Raw genomic sequence first — 19,969 nt, forward strand, 5'->3', positions numbered from 1 at the left:
CACAGAGGTTTATGCTCAGCCAGTTTGCAGCAGGGCGTTTGGGGCGAGCACTAGTACACACACAGAGGTTTATGCTCAGCCAGTTTGCAGCAGGGCGTTTGGGGCGAGCACTAGTACACACACAGAGGTTTATGCTCAGCCAGTTTGCAGCAGGGCGTTTGGGGCGAGCACTAGTACACACACAGAGGTTTATGCTCAGCCAGTTTGCAGCAGGGTGTTTGGGGCGAGCACTAGTACACACACAGAGGTTTATGCTCAGCCAGTTTGCAGCAGGGCTGACTGAGCATTTAAAGGACAGCTGCCCGGAGTAGAAATCTGCGAATTCCTGTGCTATTTCTTTTTCCGCAAATGAGACCTGGCCGTTTTTAGTGCGAATTCTAGTAATCTGAGACTTTACCCGGATTCCTCTGAGTTTTGACGCCAAAAGCCTGTCCGCCTTACTACCCCTGTCATAGACTTTCTGATTGGTCCACCTCAGTGCTCTCTCTACCTCTTCAGGCTGTGTTTGCTTTAGATCTGCCCTGGCTTGGGTTAGCATTTTGAAAGTCTCTTTGGAAGCATTTGCTTTGTGAAGCTGTTCCTACATCAGCACTGATCATAATATATCAATGCTGATGTGCTCGAGGGCACGCCTAGATAAAGCAGCAGGATAGAATAAAGGTCCCCTATATAGAGAGGTCCTGCGAAGCTATACTGCTGCACTCAGGATTGTATGGTAATACTATATAACGCAGGGACTCCGCCACTTAGATCAATATCAGTGAATGTTGCGGTCACAGTGATGGCGTCCCGCGTGTGTGGGGGAGTATGGCCAACGCGCGCGTTTCACGTAGGAACGCTGCTTCAGGGCACGTAACTCATATTATGATCAGTGCTGATGTAGGGGGCATTGCATACAGGAGATAGTGTTCTATATTGTAACATGGTCGCATACCCAGCTGTCTTTTGAATACGCCCGAGAAATACCTTACCTGGTGATTCCCGCGTGCTATCTATGCATAATTCATCTAATCCTTCTGTCAGCATCTTGGGGGGATTTTGCGGGTAGCTGTCAAATGTATCTATTCACGGGATCATACACCTGCCGTGGGTCCGCTTCTACTACCAGCTGGGAATTGTGGGGTGATTGGATGTAATCCATAAATACCCCACGGCACAGCCGCTCACTTACACCGGCTACGATGCTGTTACTACATGCAGCAGGGATTTAACCTATCAAATACATTAGGACATTAGGACAATATTCTCCTATAGACACTTACTGCCTCTTTGGTTTTGACATATGATTTTTACTCTCACATGTCGTACCTTCCGCAGCAGTGATTGTGCCGCTTTCCCTGCGGGAGGCATAGCAGCGGTGATTGTGCCGCTTTCCCTGCGGGAGGCATAGCGGCGGTGATTGTACTGCTTTCCCTGCGGAAGGCATAGCGGCGGTGATTGTACCGCTTTCCCTGCGGGAGGCATAGCGGCGGTGATTGTGCCGCTTTCCCTGCGGGAGGCATAGCGGCGGTGATTGTACCGCTTTCCCTGCGGGAGGCATAGCGGCGGTGATTGTGCCGCTTTCCCTGCGGGAGGCATAGCAGCGGTGATTGTACCGCTTTCCCTGCGGGAGGCATAGCGGCGGTGATTGTACCGCTTTCCCTGCGGGAGGCATAGCGGCGGTGATTGTGCCGCTTTCCCTGCGGGAGGCATAGCAGCGGTGATTGTACCGCTTTCCCTGCGGGAGGCATAGCGGCGGTGATTGTACCGCTTTCCCTGCAGGAGGCATAGCGGCGGTGATTGTACCGCTTTCCCTGCGGAAGGCATAGCGGCGGTGATTGTGCCGCTTTCCCTGCGGGAGGCATAGCAGCGGTGATTGTACCGCTTTCCCTGCGGAAGGCATAGCGGCGGTGATTGTACCGCTTTCCCTGCGGAAGGCATAGCGGCGGTGATTGTGCCGCTTTCCCTGCGGGAGGCATAGCAGCGGTGATTGTACCGCTTTCCCTGCGGGAGGCATAGCGGCGGTGATTGTACCGCTTTCCCTGCGGAAGGCATAGCAGCGGTGATTGTACCGCTTTCCCTGCGGAAGGCATAGCGGCGGTGATTGTGCCGCTTTCCCTGCGGAAGGCATAGCGGCGGTGATTGTGCCGCTTTCCCTGCGGGAGGCATAGCAGCGGTGATTGTACCGCTTTCCCTGCGGGAGGCATAGCGGCGGTGATTGTACCGCTTTCCCTGCGGAAGGCATAGCAGCGGTGATTGTACCGCTTTCCCTGCGGGAGGCATAGCGGCGGTGATTGTACCGCTTTCCCTGCGGAAGGCATAGCGGCGGTGATTGTACCGCTTTCCCTGCGGGAGGCATAGCGGCGGTGATTGTACCGCTTTCCCTGCGGAAGGCATAGCGGCGGTGATTGTACCGCTTTCCCTGCGGAAGGCATAGCGGCGGTGATTGTACCGCTTTCCCTGCGGGAGGCATAGTGGCGGTGATTGTACCGCTTTCCCTGCGGGAGGCATAGCGGCGGTGATTGTACCGCTTTCCCTGCGGAAGGCATAGCGGCGGTGATTGTACCGCTTTCCCTGCGGAAGGCATAGCGGCGGTGATTGTACCGCTTTCCCTGCGGAAGGCATAGCGGCGGTGATTGTACCGCTTTCCCTGCGGAAGGCATAGCGGCGGTGATTGTACCGCTTTCCCTGCGGGAGGCATAGCGGCGGTGATTGTACCGCTTTCCCTGCGGAAGGCATAGCGGCGGTGATTGTACCGCTTTCCCTGCGGGAGGCATAGCAGCGGTGATTGTGCCGCTTTCCCTGCGGGAGGCATAGCGGCGGTGATTGTGCCGCTTTCCCTGCGGGAGGCATAGCGGCGGTGATTGTACCGCTTTCCCTGCGGGAGGCATAGCAGCGGTGATTGTACCGCTTTCCCTGCGGAAGGCATAGCGGCGGTGATTGTACCGCTTTCCCTGCGGGAGGCATAGCGGCGGTGATTGTGCCGCTTTCCCTGCGGGAGGCATAGCGGCGGTGATTGTACCGCTTTCCCTGCGGGAGGCATAGCGGCGGTGATTGTGCCGCTTTCCCTGCGGGAGGCATAGCGGCGGTGATTGTACCGCTTTCCCTGCGGGAGGCATAGCGGCGGTGATTGTGCCGCTTTCCCTGCGGGAGGCATAGTGGCTGTGATTGTGCCGCTTTCCCTGCGGGAGGCATAGCGGCGGTGATTGTACCGCTTTCCCTGCGGAAGGCATAGCAGCGGTGATTGTACCGCTTTCCCTGCCGAAGGCATAGCGGCGGTGATTGTACCGCTTTCCCTGCGGGAGGCATAGCGGCGGTGATTGTGCCGCTTTCCCTGCGGGAGGCATAGCGGCGGTGATTGTGCCGCTTTCCCTGCGGGAGGCATAGCGGCGGTGATTGTACCGCTTTCCCTGCGGGAGGCATAGCGGCTGTGATTGTGCCGCTTTCCCTGCGGGAGGCATAGCAGCGGTGATTGTACCGCTTTCCCTGCGGGAGGCATAGCGGCGGTGATTGTACCGCTTTCCCTGCGGAAGGCATAGCGGCGGTGATTGTACCGCTTTCCCTGCGGGAGGCATAGCGGCGGTGATTGTGCCGCTTTCCCTGCGGGAGGCATAGCGGCGGTGATTGTACCGCTTTCCCTGCGGGAGGCATAGCGGCGGTGATTGTACCGCTTTCCCTGCGGGAGGCATAGCGGCGGTGATTGTGCCGCTTTCCCTGCGGGAGGCATAGCGGCGGTGATTGTGCCGCTTTCCCTGCGGGAGGCATAGCAGCGGTGATTGTGCCGCTTTCCCTGCGGGAGGCATAGCGGCGGTGATTGTACCGCTTTCCCTGCGGGAGGCATAGCGGCGGTGATTGTGCCGCTTTCCCTGCGGGAGGCATAGCGGCGGTGATTGTGCCGCTTTCCCTGCGGGAGGCATAGCGGCGGTGATTGTGCCGCTTTCCCTGCGGGAGGCATAGCGGCGGTGATTGTGCCGCTTTCCCTGCGGGAGGCATAGCAGCGGTGATTGTGCCGCTTTCCCTGCGGGAGGCATAGCGGCGGTGATTGTGCCGCTTTCCCTGCGGGAGGCATAGCAGCGGTGATTGTGCCGCTTTCCCTGCGGGAGGCATAGCGGCGGTGATTGTGCCGCTTTCCCTGCGGGAGGCATAGCAGCGGTATGCTCCCACGGAGGGAGACACTCTCTGCTCGGCAGTGTCCAAATATTAATTGGACACTGCACATCTGCCGGTTTTGTATCTTCATACACTCTGAGGTGTATCTGCATTTACCATTATTTGGAGCAGTTTCCCCTTCTCTTTGTAGCTCAGAATTATCTAGCTACATATATATTACAACATTGATACTACTGGCTTTTGAGGCAGTTAACATACAGCAGTTTCAATTATTGGCCCCTTATACTCTGATTCATAATAGGCTGTTAATCTACAGTATGAGATTCTGATTACTTGTCACATTATCTCCCATATGTACAATCAACAGAGCTGCTACAGCAATGCTATTCTGATCACAAGTCACAGTCTGTGCTGTTTGATCTGATTTTAAACCCCTTTATTTTATATTCATTGATGACAATAAAGAATATTTTAATATTATCATAACCCACTTGCTGTGATTGAGTGCTCACATACTAGGTTTCTTTTCCCTTCCGTATGCGGTAAAAGGATTTATACAGAAATAAGAAAACATTTTGGTTAGAGGCGTAACTGTGATTAGAGGCGTGATTTAGGGGCGAGACATGTTTGTGGGGTGATCGACGGGACATAAATCTCCCAGGACAGACACTATCTGGAATACAGAACATTCTCACCTCCGTCATTTACAACCTTGGTTCTCGTGGAACTTATGTGGGATGATTTAGCTTCCCAAGAAAGGAGTTATCCTCCCTTTTACAGAGAAGACACTAAAAACTAACGTCATGAAAAAATATATGTTAGCAAAAAGCTGACTACGTGGAGAAATATATTCCATCTATCATAACCAGACAAAATGGAAGGCATACGCCTTCTCTCATTGTCCCTAACACCTTCTCTTGCTAACAATGATGACGACGCCACTGATTCTTCCATTTTCTGTACCTCTGTAATATAACCGGTGTACACTTTTGAGCTTTTGTCTTTTCTACTTACTTCAATAATGCCAACAATATCCCATTACATTTTTTCACGATTGTCTTCCAGATCTTGCAGTACTCCTTCACTGGAAAGAGTTTGGCATTTTGTTATAGGTAGCCACATTTAGGTTTATACTACCGCCTTTGTTTAACCTTCGCCTCCATGCCTTGTTCCTGAATGGTGTCAAGCCCAGGGACAATCCGTTCCCCCGGAGAATGAGGGCCACAGCTTTTTGGTGTGTCCCATATTTGGGGGTTTAGGCCTTACTTGCCATGCCGGCCTTGTTTGCATGTTGGAAAATACCTTTTCCAATATTTTGGACACCCGTTACCCCCTTGTTGCCACTTTGAGCAGTGAGATGACAATTTGAGGTAAGGAGATACTGTATATATATATATAATATATATATATATATATATATATATATACATACATACATACACACACACACGTGTGTATATGTATGTATAATTTCTCTATTTTTTTAAAAGCATAAATTATAATATTATTTTGGGGTCACACGAAGCCCCAGAATCCATGTTTGAGTGACGTTGCCAGTTCCCCCTCTCATTAAGCATATCCCCATATTTATAAGAATAAAACGCTGCCTTGGGGGTGGGCCTGGGAATATCACAGCACCTGCTGCTCTGGCACAGAAGAATCTAACAATATTAATGTTATCTGTCCTAGAAAGGGACAATATACTGTACATAGTCGGCCTTTGTATGAACGGTGAAAGTAACGACTTGCAAGATGCCGCTTGTTGTCTGTGTATCATTGTTTGTTTAGTTACTGTAATTATATGAGAAAATAGGGGTCTGACTAATGCTACGTTGGGCCCACAACCCTTTTCTTATATAGAAACGTTAAATTAAAAGTACATTTATTCGATGTTATAGTTTCTTAAAGTAGACAAAGTTTTTATATGGTGTGTGTAATGAAAATGTCTAGGAATATTAAGTATTTTAATCAATCTGGTGCTTCAGCGGTTAATGTAGTTAGTTTGTCTTAAACATACAAGATATTGTGTTCATGACACGTCCAGATCCTTCCTGTGTCTGTTCTGATCTACTGTACAAAGATGGCCTAATTGTGGCTATGAAGGATGGCCCACTAAGAGTGAGATATGTGTCGTTTAGAAGGCTATAAGCAGTGGCTGGCCAGCCACGAAGAAAACTGAAATTGTAGTACAGTCATTCCACCTCTCACCGGGGTCTGAGTCCCTACACCATCGTGCTCACAGGTCCCTCAAATAAACAATATCTCCTCTCAATCCGTCCCCATATAACAACTGTTATGGACAGTAGACTTGTGAGCATGTGACTTAAATATGCTACCAGGCTTAATATGGCTACTCTAGCCAACTCACCTTTCTCTAGCGCAAGATACTTTCAATTAGTTAATATTTACCCCTTACTCGATTACAATCATATCTATACACTGACACTACCCAAGAAATATGCAAAAATATGTCATTAGTTTATTTATCTGCCAGGGTCTTAGGTCCCTTTTTATGAAGGTAAAAACTATGCACTTAACAAACAAGAATCTGTTGTAGCAAAATGTGTCAAAAATATATAAATACTTTCTACAAAGCGTGCAATAGTTCATTCAGAGTCCCAAAGCATTACTTATTAAAGATTGTTTTAATATATAGAGGTCACTGAAGTAAAAAATGAAAATTCACGCGTCTCATCCCAAAACACACCCCCTGTTGATTTCTAACTATATAATTAAAAAGGTAGGACTTTTTATTCTAACTAACCTTCATTGGGAACACCATAAGCCCACCCCTGTCGTAAATCAGTTACTGGGTTGACAGCTTTACGACTTGAAAAAAAATAACTCCTCTAAAAAGACGTTAAAAATCTGACCCAGTATAAAAGACCTCATATCTTAATTTCGCTAATATTTACACACGTGAGTCATATCAATAGGTACATGTGAGTTTTTGCTGAATATAGCGAGACTCATTGTGACAGACTTCAGCCTAATTTTGAGTGACAAATGGATATCTGTCCCTTATCACCTCCTAGATTGGGGTTGGCATCATTTGATTTATTTCATTGCAACATTTACAAATATCTATCCGGTATACTTAGAGTAGGTGTTGGGTCCATGATATCTTCATTTTAATTTAGTCCTCCAACTAAGTGGTGACCTGTTTGTCATCTCTCGCTGGGATGAACAAGTGATCATTCATGAATGTTTAGTTTTCTTTGAGGCTGACAGCCAAGTATCTGGCTATCATCCCTAGCCTACTAAACGACACTTATCTCACGTCACTTTTTTTTTAACATTTCTTTATTATCTGCGAGCACAGTTACAACATACAATAAAATGAGCAAAACATAGTGAACATTCAGGCAACTATAAGCTCACAGAATTTTATATTTTCTTACCAATTGTTGAACTTTAAATGATAAAAATAATGATGATGAGGAAGGGGGTGGGGGAGAAAAGGGGATAGAGAGAAAGAAAGAAAGCACTCTGCAGGCATGCACATCTCGCCGCAAACTCCTCCGTGCCCAGCACCCTGTAGTTCCTTTTAGTCTGTCCCGACACCTGTATAGCAGTGGACACCCAGTCTGAATATCTAAAGGGGCCCATAACCTCTTTTTAAATGTGTCGGGAGGCAGTGTGTCCAAAAAGGGTTTCCATTTACGCTGGAATTTACGCATCTCACTTTGAGTGGGTCATCCTTGATTGCCCCAAATTAAGACCTCTTTGTAGATCAGCACAGACCCAGGAAGTGTCTTAACCTGTCAAAAACACTATCTTTATTTTTAAGACAAACTAACCACATTGACCCCAGAAGCACCAGATTGATTCAAATATTTAATATCCCCCACCATTTTTATTACAGCGTGTAATATGGCCCATTCAAACAACTTTGCGATAGTCATATTACATATTTTATTGCAAGGAATCCAGCAAATCCTATTATTCCCTGCCGGTTAATGACCTAATATGCATTTGTCCTTAACACCAAATGAAAGTGTAACTTGTTCTAAAAAGCAGAAGATGATAAAATGGTGGATGGGCTATTAGGACATACCACAAAACTGACACAAATCCTTTGATATAAAACGTATTGCAAACATTGTACAATCCCTTGGCCACACATGGGGAAACTGTCTTTGCAGTGACCGGATAATAACCCTTTCTAATATTTCTCACATGCTTACACCATAAGCCCACCCCTGTCATAAATATGGACAATATCAATGTTAATGGTTTGGAGGATGTATATGTATACTTAGATAATAAATACAGTAATAAATGCAAATTATATATGTATCAAAATTAATTAATTGTGTGTATATTTCATGTCATTGGGGGCCACTTGATATTTTGGGGCCAGAATTTTAATACCATGGGTATTTAGTAAAGAACATTTTTAGTAAGGATAAAGTAAATTCTGCAGGGTATTATTTTATTTCTTATTTGCTTTATTTGATTTACAGATTGAAAACATTTGAGTTCTGTCTTTTTTGTTTATTTTTATTAGAGAACTGCCTGAATGAGGAGCAGATCTGGAGCTCTGACATGTCCAGAAGCTGGCTGACTCCTCGGAGCCCAGCAGTGCCAAAAACCAATGATTATTGCCACATTTTGGACACATGCAAGGAACCAGTGCCACGTGATGGTGAATTTAAAGGCCTTGTACAGCACACAGCACAGACTGATTCGTCAAGCAAAAGATATGAGAGAGATTCAAGAAGAAGCCGTGGTGCTCAGATTTTTGTCTGTTGTGAGTGTGGTAAAAGCTTCTCACTGAATAGTGTCAAAACTAGCAAGCAACACTTTACCTGTACAGACTGTGGGGAAAAAATTTCACCGAAAGGGAAACTCGTTCCACACCAGAAGATTCACAAAGCGGAGAAACGTTTTAATTGTACCGAGTGTGGGAAAAGCTTTTTCTTTAAGAGCCAGCTCCTCAAGCACCACAAAATTCACACAGGCGAGAAACCTTTCACATGTACAGAGTGTGGGACAAGCTTTTTATCGAAGAGTGACCTCCTCAGGCACCACCAGGTTCACACGGGCGAGAAACCTTTCACATGTACAGAGTGTGGGAAAAGCTATTCGCGGAAGAGCCTTCTCCTCAGCCACCTCAATATTCACACAGGCGAGAAACCATTCACATGCACAGAGTGTGGGAAAAGCTTTTCATTGAAGAGCTACCTCCTAACACACCACAAGGTTCACACAGGCGAGAAACCTTTCACATGTACAGAGTGTGGGAAAAGCTTTTCATGGATGAGTAGCCTTCTAACACACCACAGGATTCACACAGGCGAGAAACCTTTCACATGTACAGAGTGTGGGAAAAGCTTTTTATGTAACAGCCAGCTCCTCTGCCACCACAGGATTCACACAGGCGAGAAACCTTTCACATGTACAGAGTGTGGGAAAAGCTTTTCATGGAAGTTCCAGCTCCTCAACCACCACAAGATTCACACAGACGAGAAACCTTTCACATGTTCAGAATGTGGGAAACAATTCATTAAAAAGTCCCACCTCCTCAGACACGAGAGTATTCACACAAGCGAGAAACTTTTCACATGTACAGTGTGTGGGAAAAGCTTTTCACTGAAGAGCCACCTCCTCCGCCACGAGAGCATTCATTTAAGGGAGAAACCTTTCACAACATGTACAGTGTGTGGGGAAAGCTTTTCACTGAAGAGCCAGCTCCTCAGGCACCACAAGAATCACACAGGCGAGAAACCTTTCAAATGTACAAAATGTGGGAAACAATACATTAAAAAGTACCACCTCCAAAGACACGAGAGGATTCACACAGGGGAGAACAGAGTACAGAGTGTGGGAAAAGGTTGTTACGGAAGAGCTACCTCTTAACACACCAGAGGATCCATACAGGTAAAAGCAATTTGCTTGTTCAGAGTAGGGTTTGGATACATACTGGTAGCGTCTTATCTTTAATACAGATAAATTTAAGGTTATGCATTTGGGAAACAAGACTAAACAGGCGACCTACAGATTAAATGGGGATAAATTGGGGGAATCCTTGATGGAGAAGGATTTAGGAGTGCTTGTATGCAGCAGGTTTAGCAATAGCCCAAAGCCATGCTGCAGCTGCAATGGCAAACAAGATCTTATCTTGCATTAAACGGGCAATGGATGGAAGGGAAGTAAACATAATTATGCCCCTTAATAAAGCATTAGTAAGACCACACCTTGAATATGGAATACAATTTTGGACACCACTCCTTAGAAAAGACATAATGGAACATAATTATGGAGAGAATGCAGAGATGAGCCACCAAATTAATGAAGGGGACAATCTGTCTTATGAGGAGAGGCTCGCTAAATTAGATGTATTTACATTAGAAAAGAGGCGTCTGGAGACTTCCAGTGACGTCATCGGGAATGGAGGTCTTGAGAGGGAGCTCCAGGGACCCTCACAAGAATAACCCATAGATCATAAGTTTCCAAAAACAGGATAGACTCAAATAACAACCCAGAGCTGCAGAACCGACCCAGGATGTCGGTAAAGTGTAAAAAACCACAGCCCAAAAGGTTTCACGCTTCTTTGGAGGCTTTCAGAGTGCAGACGACCAAGAGCACGGGGAGCAGGTCGAGAGTGAAGCACGTGCGCGTGGAGATCAGGTGGCGGAGGAGGATGGCGACTGCGAGATAACTAGAACGTTCCTCGAAGAACTTTTCAGAAAGCTGATGCAATCATTCCAGTCAGATCGGCGGTAAAGGAACTTAAGGAAGAGATCACAACCCTAAACCTAAACCCTACTTCGGATCTAGAGACCAATATGGAGGCATTCCTCCAGATTCAAGCGAGTACAGACGACGAAATCCTCAAACTAAACTTTGAAATCAAACTTCTGAAAGAGGGTCAGGAGGACCATGAAAACAGGGAGAGAAGGCAGCATATTAGAATCCGAAACATAAATCCATCCCCGCTGATGAGCTGTGCTCCTACCTCAATAGGCTTTTCACAACCATCAACCTAGCCATAGAGGCAAAGGAACTGGAAAAGGACCGGGCCCATAGGGCCTTGGTCCCCAGATCTGAAGATCCTAAGAGATGCAGGGATGTAATAGTCAAAATGCATCATTTATACAACCAAGAGCAGACTTATCAACTGCTGCAGAGAAAAAAGGTGACATCTCCTTTGAGAAGAACACTTTGCACATTTTCAATGATCTTTCTAGCTGTAGCTAGAAGCAAGATCTGAAGCTACTGACTTCCCTCTTGAGAGAGAGTGGAGTCAAATATCGATGGGGCTTTCCATTCATATTAATGTTTTTCAAAAATGGAACAGATTGTCTTGCGGTATCCAGAAGAAAGTGAAAAGTTCTTGCATACCCTAGGGATCTCTCTTTCGGAAGACTCAAGCCCAACGCTGAAATCGCAGAGACCCGGACGACTCGGACCCCTTCCACGCACATCTGACAGATTGGCCTCTCAAAACCAGAATCACCAGCAACCTGCAATTAAGGATTAAAATGGATGAATCATCTCACCATCTCCTTGTCGTCGATTGAAGCCACAATATGTGAGCCTTCAACGAAGTTTGAACAGTTTCAGACAGGGCTCTGGAGCCTTCATCTACAAATGTTCCTGCCCACTCTTGTTATGTACTTTTTTGAGGGCCCTGAGGCCTAGATAGTCTGCCCCCATCCTCCTTGTCCCCGTACCCTTTACCTCCCCCTCGTCTCGGCCCTTGCGAAACCGACTTATTAGCTCCGTTCTCAGGATCTCGGCTGAGGTCCTCACACCGGGCCCTGAGGGGGGTTGGTGCGGAAGCCGACATGGGGCTGTTGCTTTTCTGGCCTCCGACAAGCCTCTTATATTCCGATCTACTGCAGTCGACTGGACCAGACACCTCTAACTCGGCCATGGACTCAGCAGATCATCCGAGAGCACACACAATTAGGTTTGAATTGCCAGGGGTTCACGATTGCTGAGTATCGGCCGGCAGTTTCTGATAAGGGGTTCTCATGGGAAGTTAAATTACTTGGCTTCTCTGATGTATAGTCCCTACCCACGGCCTGACCCGCATTGCCCTGATGGGGGCTGCGGCCCCAACGGTTGACATCATATTACTTCTGGGACAGTTCTTGGCTGACCTTATTTGGAGATGACTCATGATTTATATTTGGTAATTTGCTTGGAGTTGCTGAGCAGGGTGCAGACCTTAAAGACTGCTCACCATTAAGATATCCTACTCTGATGGTTAAGGTCCGACTCTAAGGTTCACAAAATTAGTTCCACCTGAAAGGGTGACTTTACGAGGACATAGAGGTGTTATGTTATGGAGTCAAGAAATTAACATTACAACAGCTTGAAAAGTTCATTTATCTATTTAAAGTGTTTAAAAGTTTGTAATATAAAACCAAGGTTGTAGGTTAGTATGATTAGGTTGGTTAAGAAAAAAGTGCGATCTGTGTAGCGCTATTTGATATATAATAATTATATATAAACAATAAACACTCGGTCAACAATACAAAGTGAATTTAAATAACATGGGCTGCCTCCTAAAAAAACACTAACTACCCAAAGTAAGTGATAAAACATGAATAAACAGAAACTAGGGGCGCCCTAACATCTGTGTGGTGATATAAATACAAATCACAAAAAAATATAGAATATTACAACAAATATTACAACAAATGAATGTGCTCAAATACAACAGTGTGAAAAGTGAATAAGGCTGAAATAGTCCTCAAATGTTCAAAGATGTTGAAATACTGGAACCAGCCGGTGCTCAGCACATGGAAAGAAATGAATTAAAGAACAACATAGTGTGATACTGTTAAGGTACACAGCCCCTATACTGATATTATGGAATAAATAACCATAAAACCAAGGAATACAAAAACAAGAACTGACTTTAAAATATAATATATAAAGAAATTGATTAAGCAAGCACCAAAAAATAGATAAAAAGACTATTTATTACAATAATTATGAACAAAAAAATGAACAGACATCAACTGATCCTGCATCCGGCATCTATTAGTATCCTACTTACGAACTGCAAGTAGGTCATGCGCATGAATTTATTGTCTGGGTGGCTGCTCCTCCGCTTCAGGTATGGTATCTGGATGCCCTCTCCTCCTACCCAGACCCGCTGGGTTAGGGTCTCTTACCTCACGTTCTCTCGTGGATTCTGACTTCCCTGGTACAGGGGAAGTCTCCCATGGGCTGGAAGCCCACTATGCAAGGGTGTCTAGTACACCTGTCCCTTTTATCTCCCCATTTTACATTCTCCAACTCCCAGCTCAAGTCTACAGGCTTCTGCTACCCCACCCCCGCCCTCCCCCTTACCAATGTACCAATGCTATCTAAAGTCAAGACTGTGTCTCTTCTCGACCCTCCACATGCTTGCTCCAGTTCAGCATCCAAATGCAAAATTTGCTCTAGAGGTGAGGATAACTCAAAGCAAACCCCCATCTATTTAATTTATTGTTAACTCATATCTAATTAAGGTCACCTCACTTAATGTGAAAGGCCTACGATGCAAAAGAAAGAGAAGACTTGCCCTGCAGAAATTCAAAAGGGGGGTATATTATTGCTTCAAGAGACTCATTTCAGCTTCCCGACGGCATGCTATTCTCCTTAGCAGCAAAAAAGGGGGAGTAGCTATCTTTATAAAACAGGGTGTCCCATTTAAGGCAGAGAAGGTGATTTTGGATCCGGAGGGCAGGTTCTTGGTAGTCAACGGGACTCTAGTGGGTCTTGACACTAATGTTAATTAATATCTATGCACCAAACGGCAACCAGGTCGAGTTCCTAAAAGAGGTTCTGTAGGCAACTGACCCCCAGTTCTTAGCCATTTACTCCGCTACATGAGATCTACCTGACCGGTTGAAGCAGCGCTGGATCGGCGTCCTCCTTCTTTGCTCGTGGCCACGAGCGTTCAGACGCTTCCTGATGACGACACTGCTCCTCTCCGGCGGATTCTCACGCAGTGGATGGAAAGTCTCTTAGGCTCCACCCTACGTATTTCGTAACCGCCCGGTTACTTCCTCAGGTGATCCCTCTGGGCGGCCTCATTCCACTCATTATCGGTAACCCATCTGCGGGACTCAGCGGCGTACTCAGCTGTTGAACGTTTTCCTTGACGAAGATTGTTCAGAGTTGCCTCCGCGGTTCCACCACGATTTTGGTCAAAAATGACCCTCCAGATCACTTAGTCTGTTCTGTAGGAAACCCTGGAATGTTTGTTTATTCCCCCAAAATTACACGGGGGTGGGGGGTGCGGTTTGCACAGGCAAAGTGTTTTGAACAGACGCAGCGATTTAAAGCTGCATGCAGTTCACGGTTTTCAGCTTCTGCGGAGGCGGCTCGTGCGTCTGAGCGGACGGCAATTTCTTTCAAGCGGGCAATACATTCTTCCTGGCAGGCACCATGTTCTTCCACGCGACCAAGACAGTTGAAAACATGTCCTTGTTGTTCTTGGAAGCCAACCATGGTACCTTGCAAGTCATTAATCGTCATTCTGTCAAGGGTTGGTCTTTGGCTGGAGTGGATCCCAATGGCAGGAACAGCAGGGAGAGTGGTAGGGGTCAGAGGCAGTCGGCAGATAGCATAGTCAGGGTCACAAGCAGAGATCAGAGGCAAGTGGCAGCTAGCGTAGTCGGGGTCACAAGCAGCGGTCGGCAACGAGGAAACAGGAAAAGATCAGTAGGAGCAGCAAATACAGGTACCTAGCACAAGCTGGAGGAACCAGTACAAACAGGCACTGACAAACAGGAAGGGGAAGTTTATATAGGCAGGCTGAGCAGTAGAGCAAAGTCGCAGAGGTGTCAGGTTTCAGGGTCTGGAATGTTCCTTGAGAGAGCTAGCAGAGCATCAGCAATCTTGGTGGACAAGCCATACACCATTTTATCTTCTACTTTCATTTTTTGTTAAGGACAAATACATATTAGGTCATTAAACAGGCAGGGAATAATGGGATTTGTTGGAACCTTTACAGTATGTAATAGGACTATCCCAAAGTGGTCTGATTTGGCCATATTACACACTGTAATAGAAATGGCTGGGAATATTCCATATTTTAATCAATCTGGTGCTTCAGGGATTAATGTGGTTAGTTTGTCTTACAAATAAAAGATATTGTGTTTATGACAGGTCAAAAACCTTCCTGAGTATGTGCTGATCTACAAAGAAGGCTTAATTTGGGGCTATCAAGGATGGCCTACTAAAAGCTAGATGTGTCGTTTAGTAGGCTAGGAACGATAGCCAGATACTGGACTGTCAGCCTCAAAGAAAATAAAGCGTTCTTGAATGATGTGTAAAGAAAAAAAGACAGCGCACGACGTCCCATAGAGTAAAATTGTACAAATATATTGACGTCAGCACGGAGGAGGGTCAATAGATAACCCAAAAGAGATCCTATTTGCACTCCCTTATACTATAAAATGGCTGGGAAGAATTCAATCCCTGGGTGAAGCAACCATACGCCATTCAGTGAAAAAGATATATATAAAACCACTTTATTCAACATATATGCAAAGACTTCTACAATTATTAAAAGAAACGGGGGGTGGGTGCAGGGAGTGGATTGAGCAGTGTAATTCTGAGTGGTGCACAGTATGCACACAGTTAAACAACTCTCATTCCTATTGATAAATCCTATGCATAGATTATAGCAGTGTACACACAGACAGGCACACTTTGTGTACTATCTTTACACCACAGAAGCCCAAGCACAAAAAGGACTTGTAACACGTCCACCATTAATATTGTAACAGGAGTTAACACGTGATGTCCCTCACACAAGCCGATGATCGTTTCGTGCAGCTGCGCTTTGTCAAGGTGAGTCACCTTGACAAAGCGCAGTTGCGCGAAACGATCGTCGGTTGTTGATGACGTCACACCCGTGACGTCAGCCGTGAGCGCGGAGCAGGGAAGAGAGTTTGAGTAGCAGAGGCCACGCAAATCAGGTTGTATACTGCTGAGTTCTACCTGCAATTGAGCTTTGAGAGTGCTCATACTGCAGAGCTGTCCTGCTGACATCATAACAGATGTATCCATGATACTTTGTATCCTCACTAAGAGGCTTGTGTTCCGGGACGGTGTGTTTTCATGTGGGGGGAGCCTATCATTGGATATTGCAGTCAAGAGACCCCATACATATCCCCTGTGTGAAATAGCAGTAACAGTGTGCCTCTGCCTATTCATGAATCCTGGCAGATACACACTGTAGCCATTACTACACTTTAGCACATACCCCCTCAGGGAGGGACATCACGTGTTAACTCCTGTTACAATATTAATGGTGGACGTGTTACAAGTCCTTTTTGTGCTTGGGCTTCTGTGGTGTAAAGATAGTACACAAAGTGTGCCTGTCTGTGTGTACACTGCTATAATCTATGCATAGGATTTATCAATAGGAATGAGAGTTGTTTAACTGTGTGCATACTGTGCACCACTCAGAATTACACTGCTCAATCCACTTCCTGCACCCACCCCCTGTTTCTTTTAATAATTGTAGAAGTCTTTGCATATATGTTGAATAAAGTGGTTTTATATATATCTTTTTCACTGAATGGCGTATGGGTGCTTCACCCAGGGATTGAATTCTTCCCAGCCGTTTTATAATATAAGGGAGTGCAAATAGGATCTCTTTTGGGTTATCTATTGACCCTCCTCCGTGCTGACATGTTTATTTATTTCCCGTGTGCACCCCTCACCTATGTACATACACTCCTGTAGATACTTTGGCGAGCGGCAATATCCCCCCTCTTTTTACAAATATAATGATAAATGATTAAGTGGTATAATATGCACGTACAGCAAGGATAAATTAGTTAGACATGGCATATTCAGGGTACATGTTACCGCTCAGTTGGTAAAACAAATGCGTCTGGTGAGTATCAGCTGTTCCCACAGATTTCCTCTCCCGTTACTGCAAGGCTGAATAGGGCTCCGGTAAAACTACCGGCTCTGAGTGATACCCACAATAAGAGCTACAGCTCCACGGTGCCACTTGCAATACTGACGTCACCGGGTCATGCCGTATCAACGACCGACCAGCGCCGGCTCAGATAGATTGCTGAAGGCGAACCAGATAAGCCTCAGTAGTATACAGAGGGAATAATACGTGCCAATTCACTGTTCAAACTCCTACGCATTTCGTTAGATAAACTAACTTCATCAGGGATAATTAATGCACCAGTGTGGGGAGTATTTAAACCCCATAATCAGTTGTTGATTGGCTGCTCAGGGGGTATAAATCAGCCAACCGCTACATCTAGACACATAATACACAGATGCAAGCATAATTAAACTAGTGCTACACAGATGTATGAATACTTCAACTAAAGTTACATACAATCTACAATATTACCTTTAATTAATGCAACATATAATAATAATAAAATCAAATGCAACAAAATACAATAAAATTTTTGTGTTGCTGAAAAAAAAGAAAACTGATATTAGCAACACAAATAGATGTGCAAAACTTATGCAGTATTTAAGCTCATATGAGAGTGAAGCAAGAACATCAAACATCTAAAAGTGAATGGAGCTGTTTGTGTTAAGAATATAAATACATAAAAATGGATATTACATAAATCCATCAAATATAATCATTAAATAATGGGTCAATCCAAGGACACAAAATAAAACTTAATTTAAAATAACACTTAATTTAAAATACATATATAATTATATTTAAATAATGAATTCATATGGGGAGGATAAATATCTCTAGTTTCTTATTAATAAAGTGACCGAATGTCTATTTCTTCATTCAGGCCCCCGGGGGACAGTGTTTTCATTTTATATATCAATAATTATTCCTGTTTGGAAAATGACTTGTCTATCCGCTCCTCATCGAATGGGGTGTACCACCTGGATGACTTTATATGTCCTTAAACTGGGGTCACTCTGATGATGTATGTTAAAGTGATGTGGTACACTATAGCAGGTATGGGAAATGAATCCCTGTAGGTGCTACAAATGTCTCTGCAGTATTGTGCAATATAGCATAGGAGTCCAGGCAAGAGTTAACTTCTTATGCAGTGTATTAAAGCATTGAGTGCTCACTTGAAGGCCATATGATAGGGTAATATAAAGAGTGGTATGCAGGCACCACAGTGGGTGGGTGAAATGTACACTCACTGAAGAGAGCACACCCCACACCCACTTATGGGACAGCACCCCTCAACCCATAGGCATGAGACATAATAAAGACATGAATTGTAGAACTGCAATCACAGAAATAAGTAACTCACGAATCCTTCCTCGACAGGTGCAGCGTGCCTCCTTCCGATAAGATGAATCCAAGTAGAGAAGAAAGTGGTGGAGCACTGCTGAAAAAATGAAAGGGCTGGAGGCTGCTTGCAAATTAAAAAATGCTTTAATTTATGGCATTAGTAGACCGGGCTACAAATAAGGTACCTCTGACGCGTTTCGCGCTATAGGAGCGCTTTATCAAAGAGTACTGCATCTGGAGGGATGCCAATCAATAAAATCCTTTGAACAAATTAAATCAGAAACAGAGATGCCGAACGCTGAATTTTTTAGATACGTCCAACTAAGAGCTTTCTATACAAAGGTCCCAAATCGCCCCCGGCGTACAAATTTTGAGCAGCTGTGTTCAAGAGGAACGGCCACCACGGGACTCACTTCTAGGATTTACAGAGAGGTGGTGTGTCCTGGAACGGACGACGACACCAAACTTAGCTACAGGAACAAATGGGAGGCGGACTTAGGGGAGACGATAGACGACGAGGACTGGACCACCATAGTACTGGCAGCAGCTACAAGCTCCATATGCACTACTTTGAAGGAGAATGCATATAAGGTCCTAATGCGGTGGTACCTTACTCCAATGAGATTGGCAAAGTTTGTAAAAGGTTACCCCCCATTGTGCCCTAAACAATGTGGGGAACAAGCAGACTTACTTCACATGCTGTGGAATTGCACCAAAGTGGCTCCTTTATGGGAGGAAATCCAAGATTGGCTACAGAGACTTCTTGAAACGGCGGTCCCGCTGGACCCCTGGCTGTTCCTGCTGGGCAGGCGCACCCGGGGGTTAGGCAGATCAGCCCAGAAACTAATTGCACATTTTGCTACAGCCATGAGGTGCGAAATTGCAGCATTGTGGAAGCTACCAGATTTACCCACAATTGCAAAGATTCGGAACAGAATTTGGTATATTTGCCGGATGGAACAATTGACGAGTCTGGTCAATGACACCGGCACAAACTTTCTAAAAGTCTGGGCCCCATGGCTAGACCAATCAGACATCCCCGGGGTGGACACCGCCACTATAATGCCTTGACAGTGCGAGATGCATTCTCCTCCGAAGTAACGGTACCGACAACAACCAGACGGGGTACAGGTAGGAAGACAACCAAAGGAAATGGCACTAGGCAGGATGGGCCTGCGCTGAAGTGGTACGAATACGAAAGAAGACAGGGACGCCTGGTATCCTAAGTGCGGTCTACCATCCCCCCCACCCCCTTCAACTGTCTGTGCTGTTCGTCTTGTCTGTCTGTTGGTTTACCCGGTATGTCTTTCATTGGTTGGAATGAGAAAACACAGAAAACTTGGGAATGTGGACACTGCGGGAAGACAATGTGTTGTTAAACAATGTTCGATCTGTACCATAACCCAATAAAAACTTTTTGTGGAAAAAAAAAAGTGTTGTTTAAGAAACTATTGTATTGTATTGTATGTCTTTATTTATATAGCGCCATTAGTGTACATAGCGCTTCACAGTAGTAATACATGTGGTAATCAAATAAATAACAGATAATATAAATAACAGATCATGGGAATAAGTGCTTTAGACATGAAAGTAACATTAAGGAAGAGGAGTCCCTGCCCCGAGGAGCTTACAGTCTAATTGGTAGGTAGGGAGAACGTACAGAGACAG

At 45.4% G+C, this 19,969-nt stretch overlaps 1 protein-coding gene across 2 annotated transcripts in view; it reads left to right on the plus strand.

The window, feature by feature from the left end:
• LOC142492507 (uncharacterized) overlaps positions 1 to 18,577 on the plus strand; it is a 66,087-nt gene extending 47,510 nt beyond the window's left edge. For both annotated transcript variants that reach the window (XM_075595194.1, XM_075595196.1), the window contains one exon: positions 8,600 to 18,577. In XM_075595194.1, the coding sequence (XP_075451309.1) occupies positions 8,600 to 9,951 (1,352 nt within the window). In that variant the 3' untranslated portion in view covers positions 9,952 to 18,577. The remainder of the gene's footprint in view (positions 1 to 8,599) is intronic.
• Positions 18,578 to 19,969: the final 1,392 nt, after the last annotated feature.

This window comes from Ascaphus truei, chromosome 4, assembly GCF_040206685.1.
Source record: "Ascaphus truei isolate aAscTru1 chromosome 4, aAscTru1.hap1, whole genome shotgun sequence".
Lineage (NCBI taxonomy): Eukaryota > Metazoa > Chordata > Amphibia > Anura > Ascaphidae > Ascaphus > Ascaphus truei.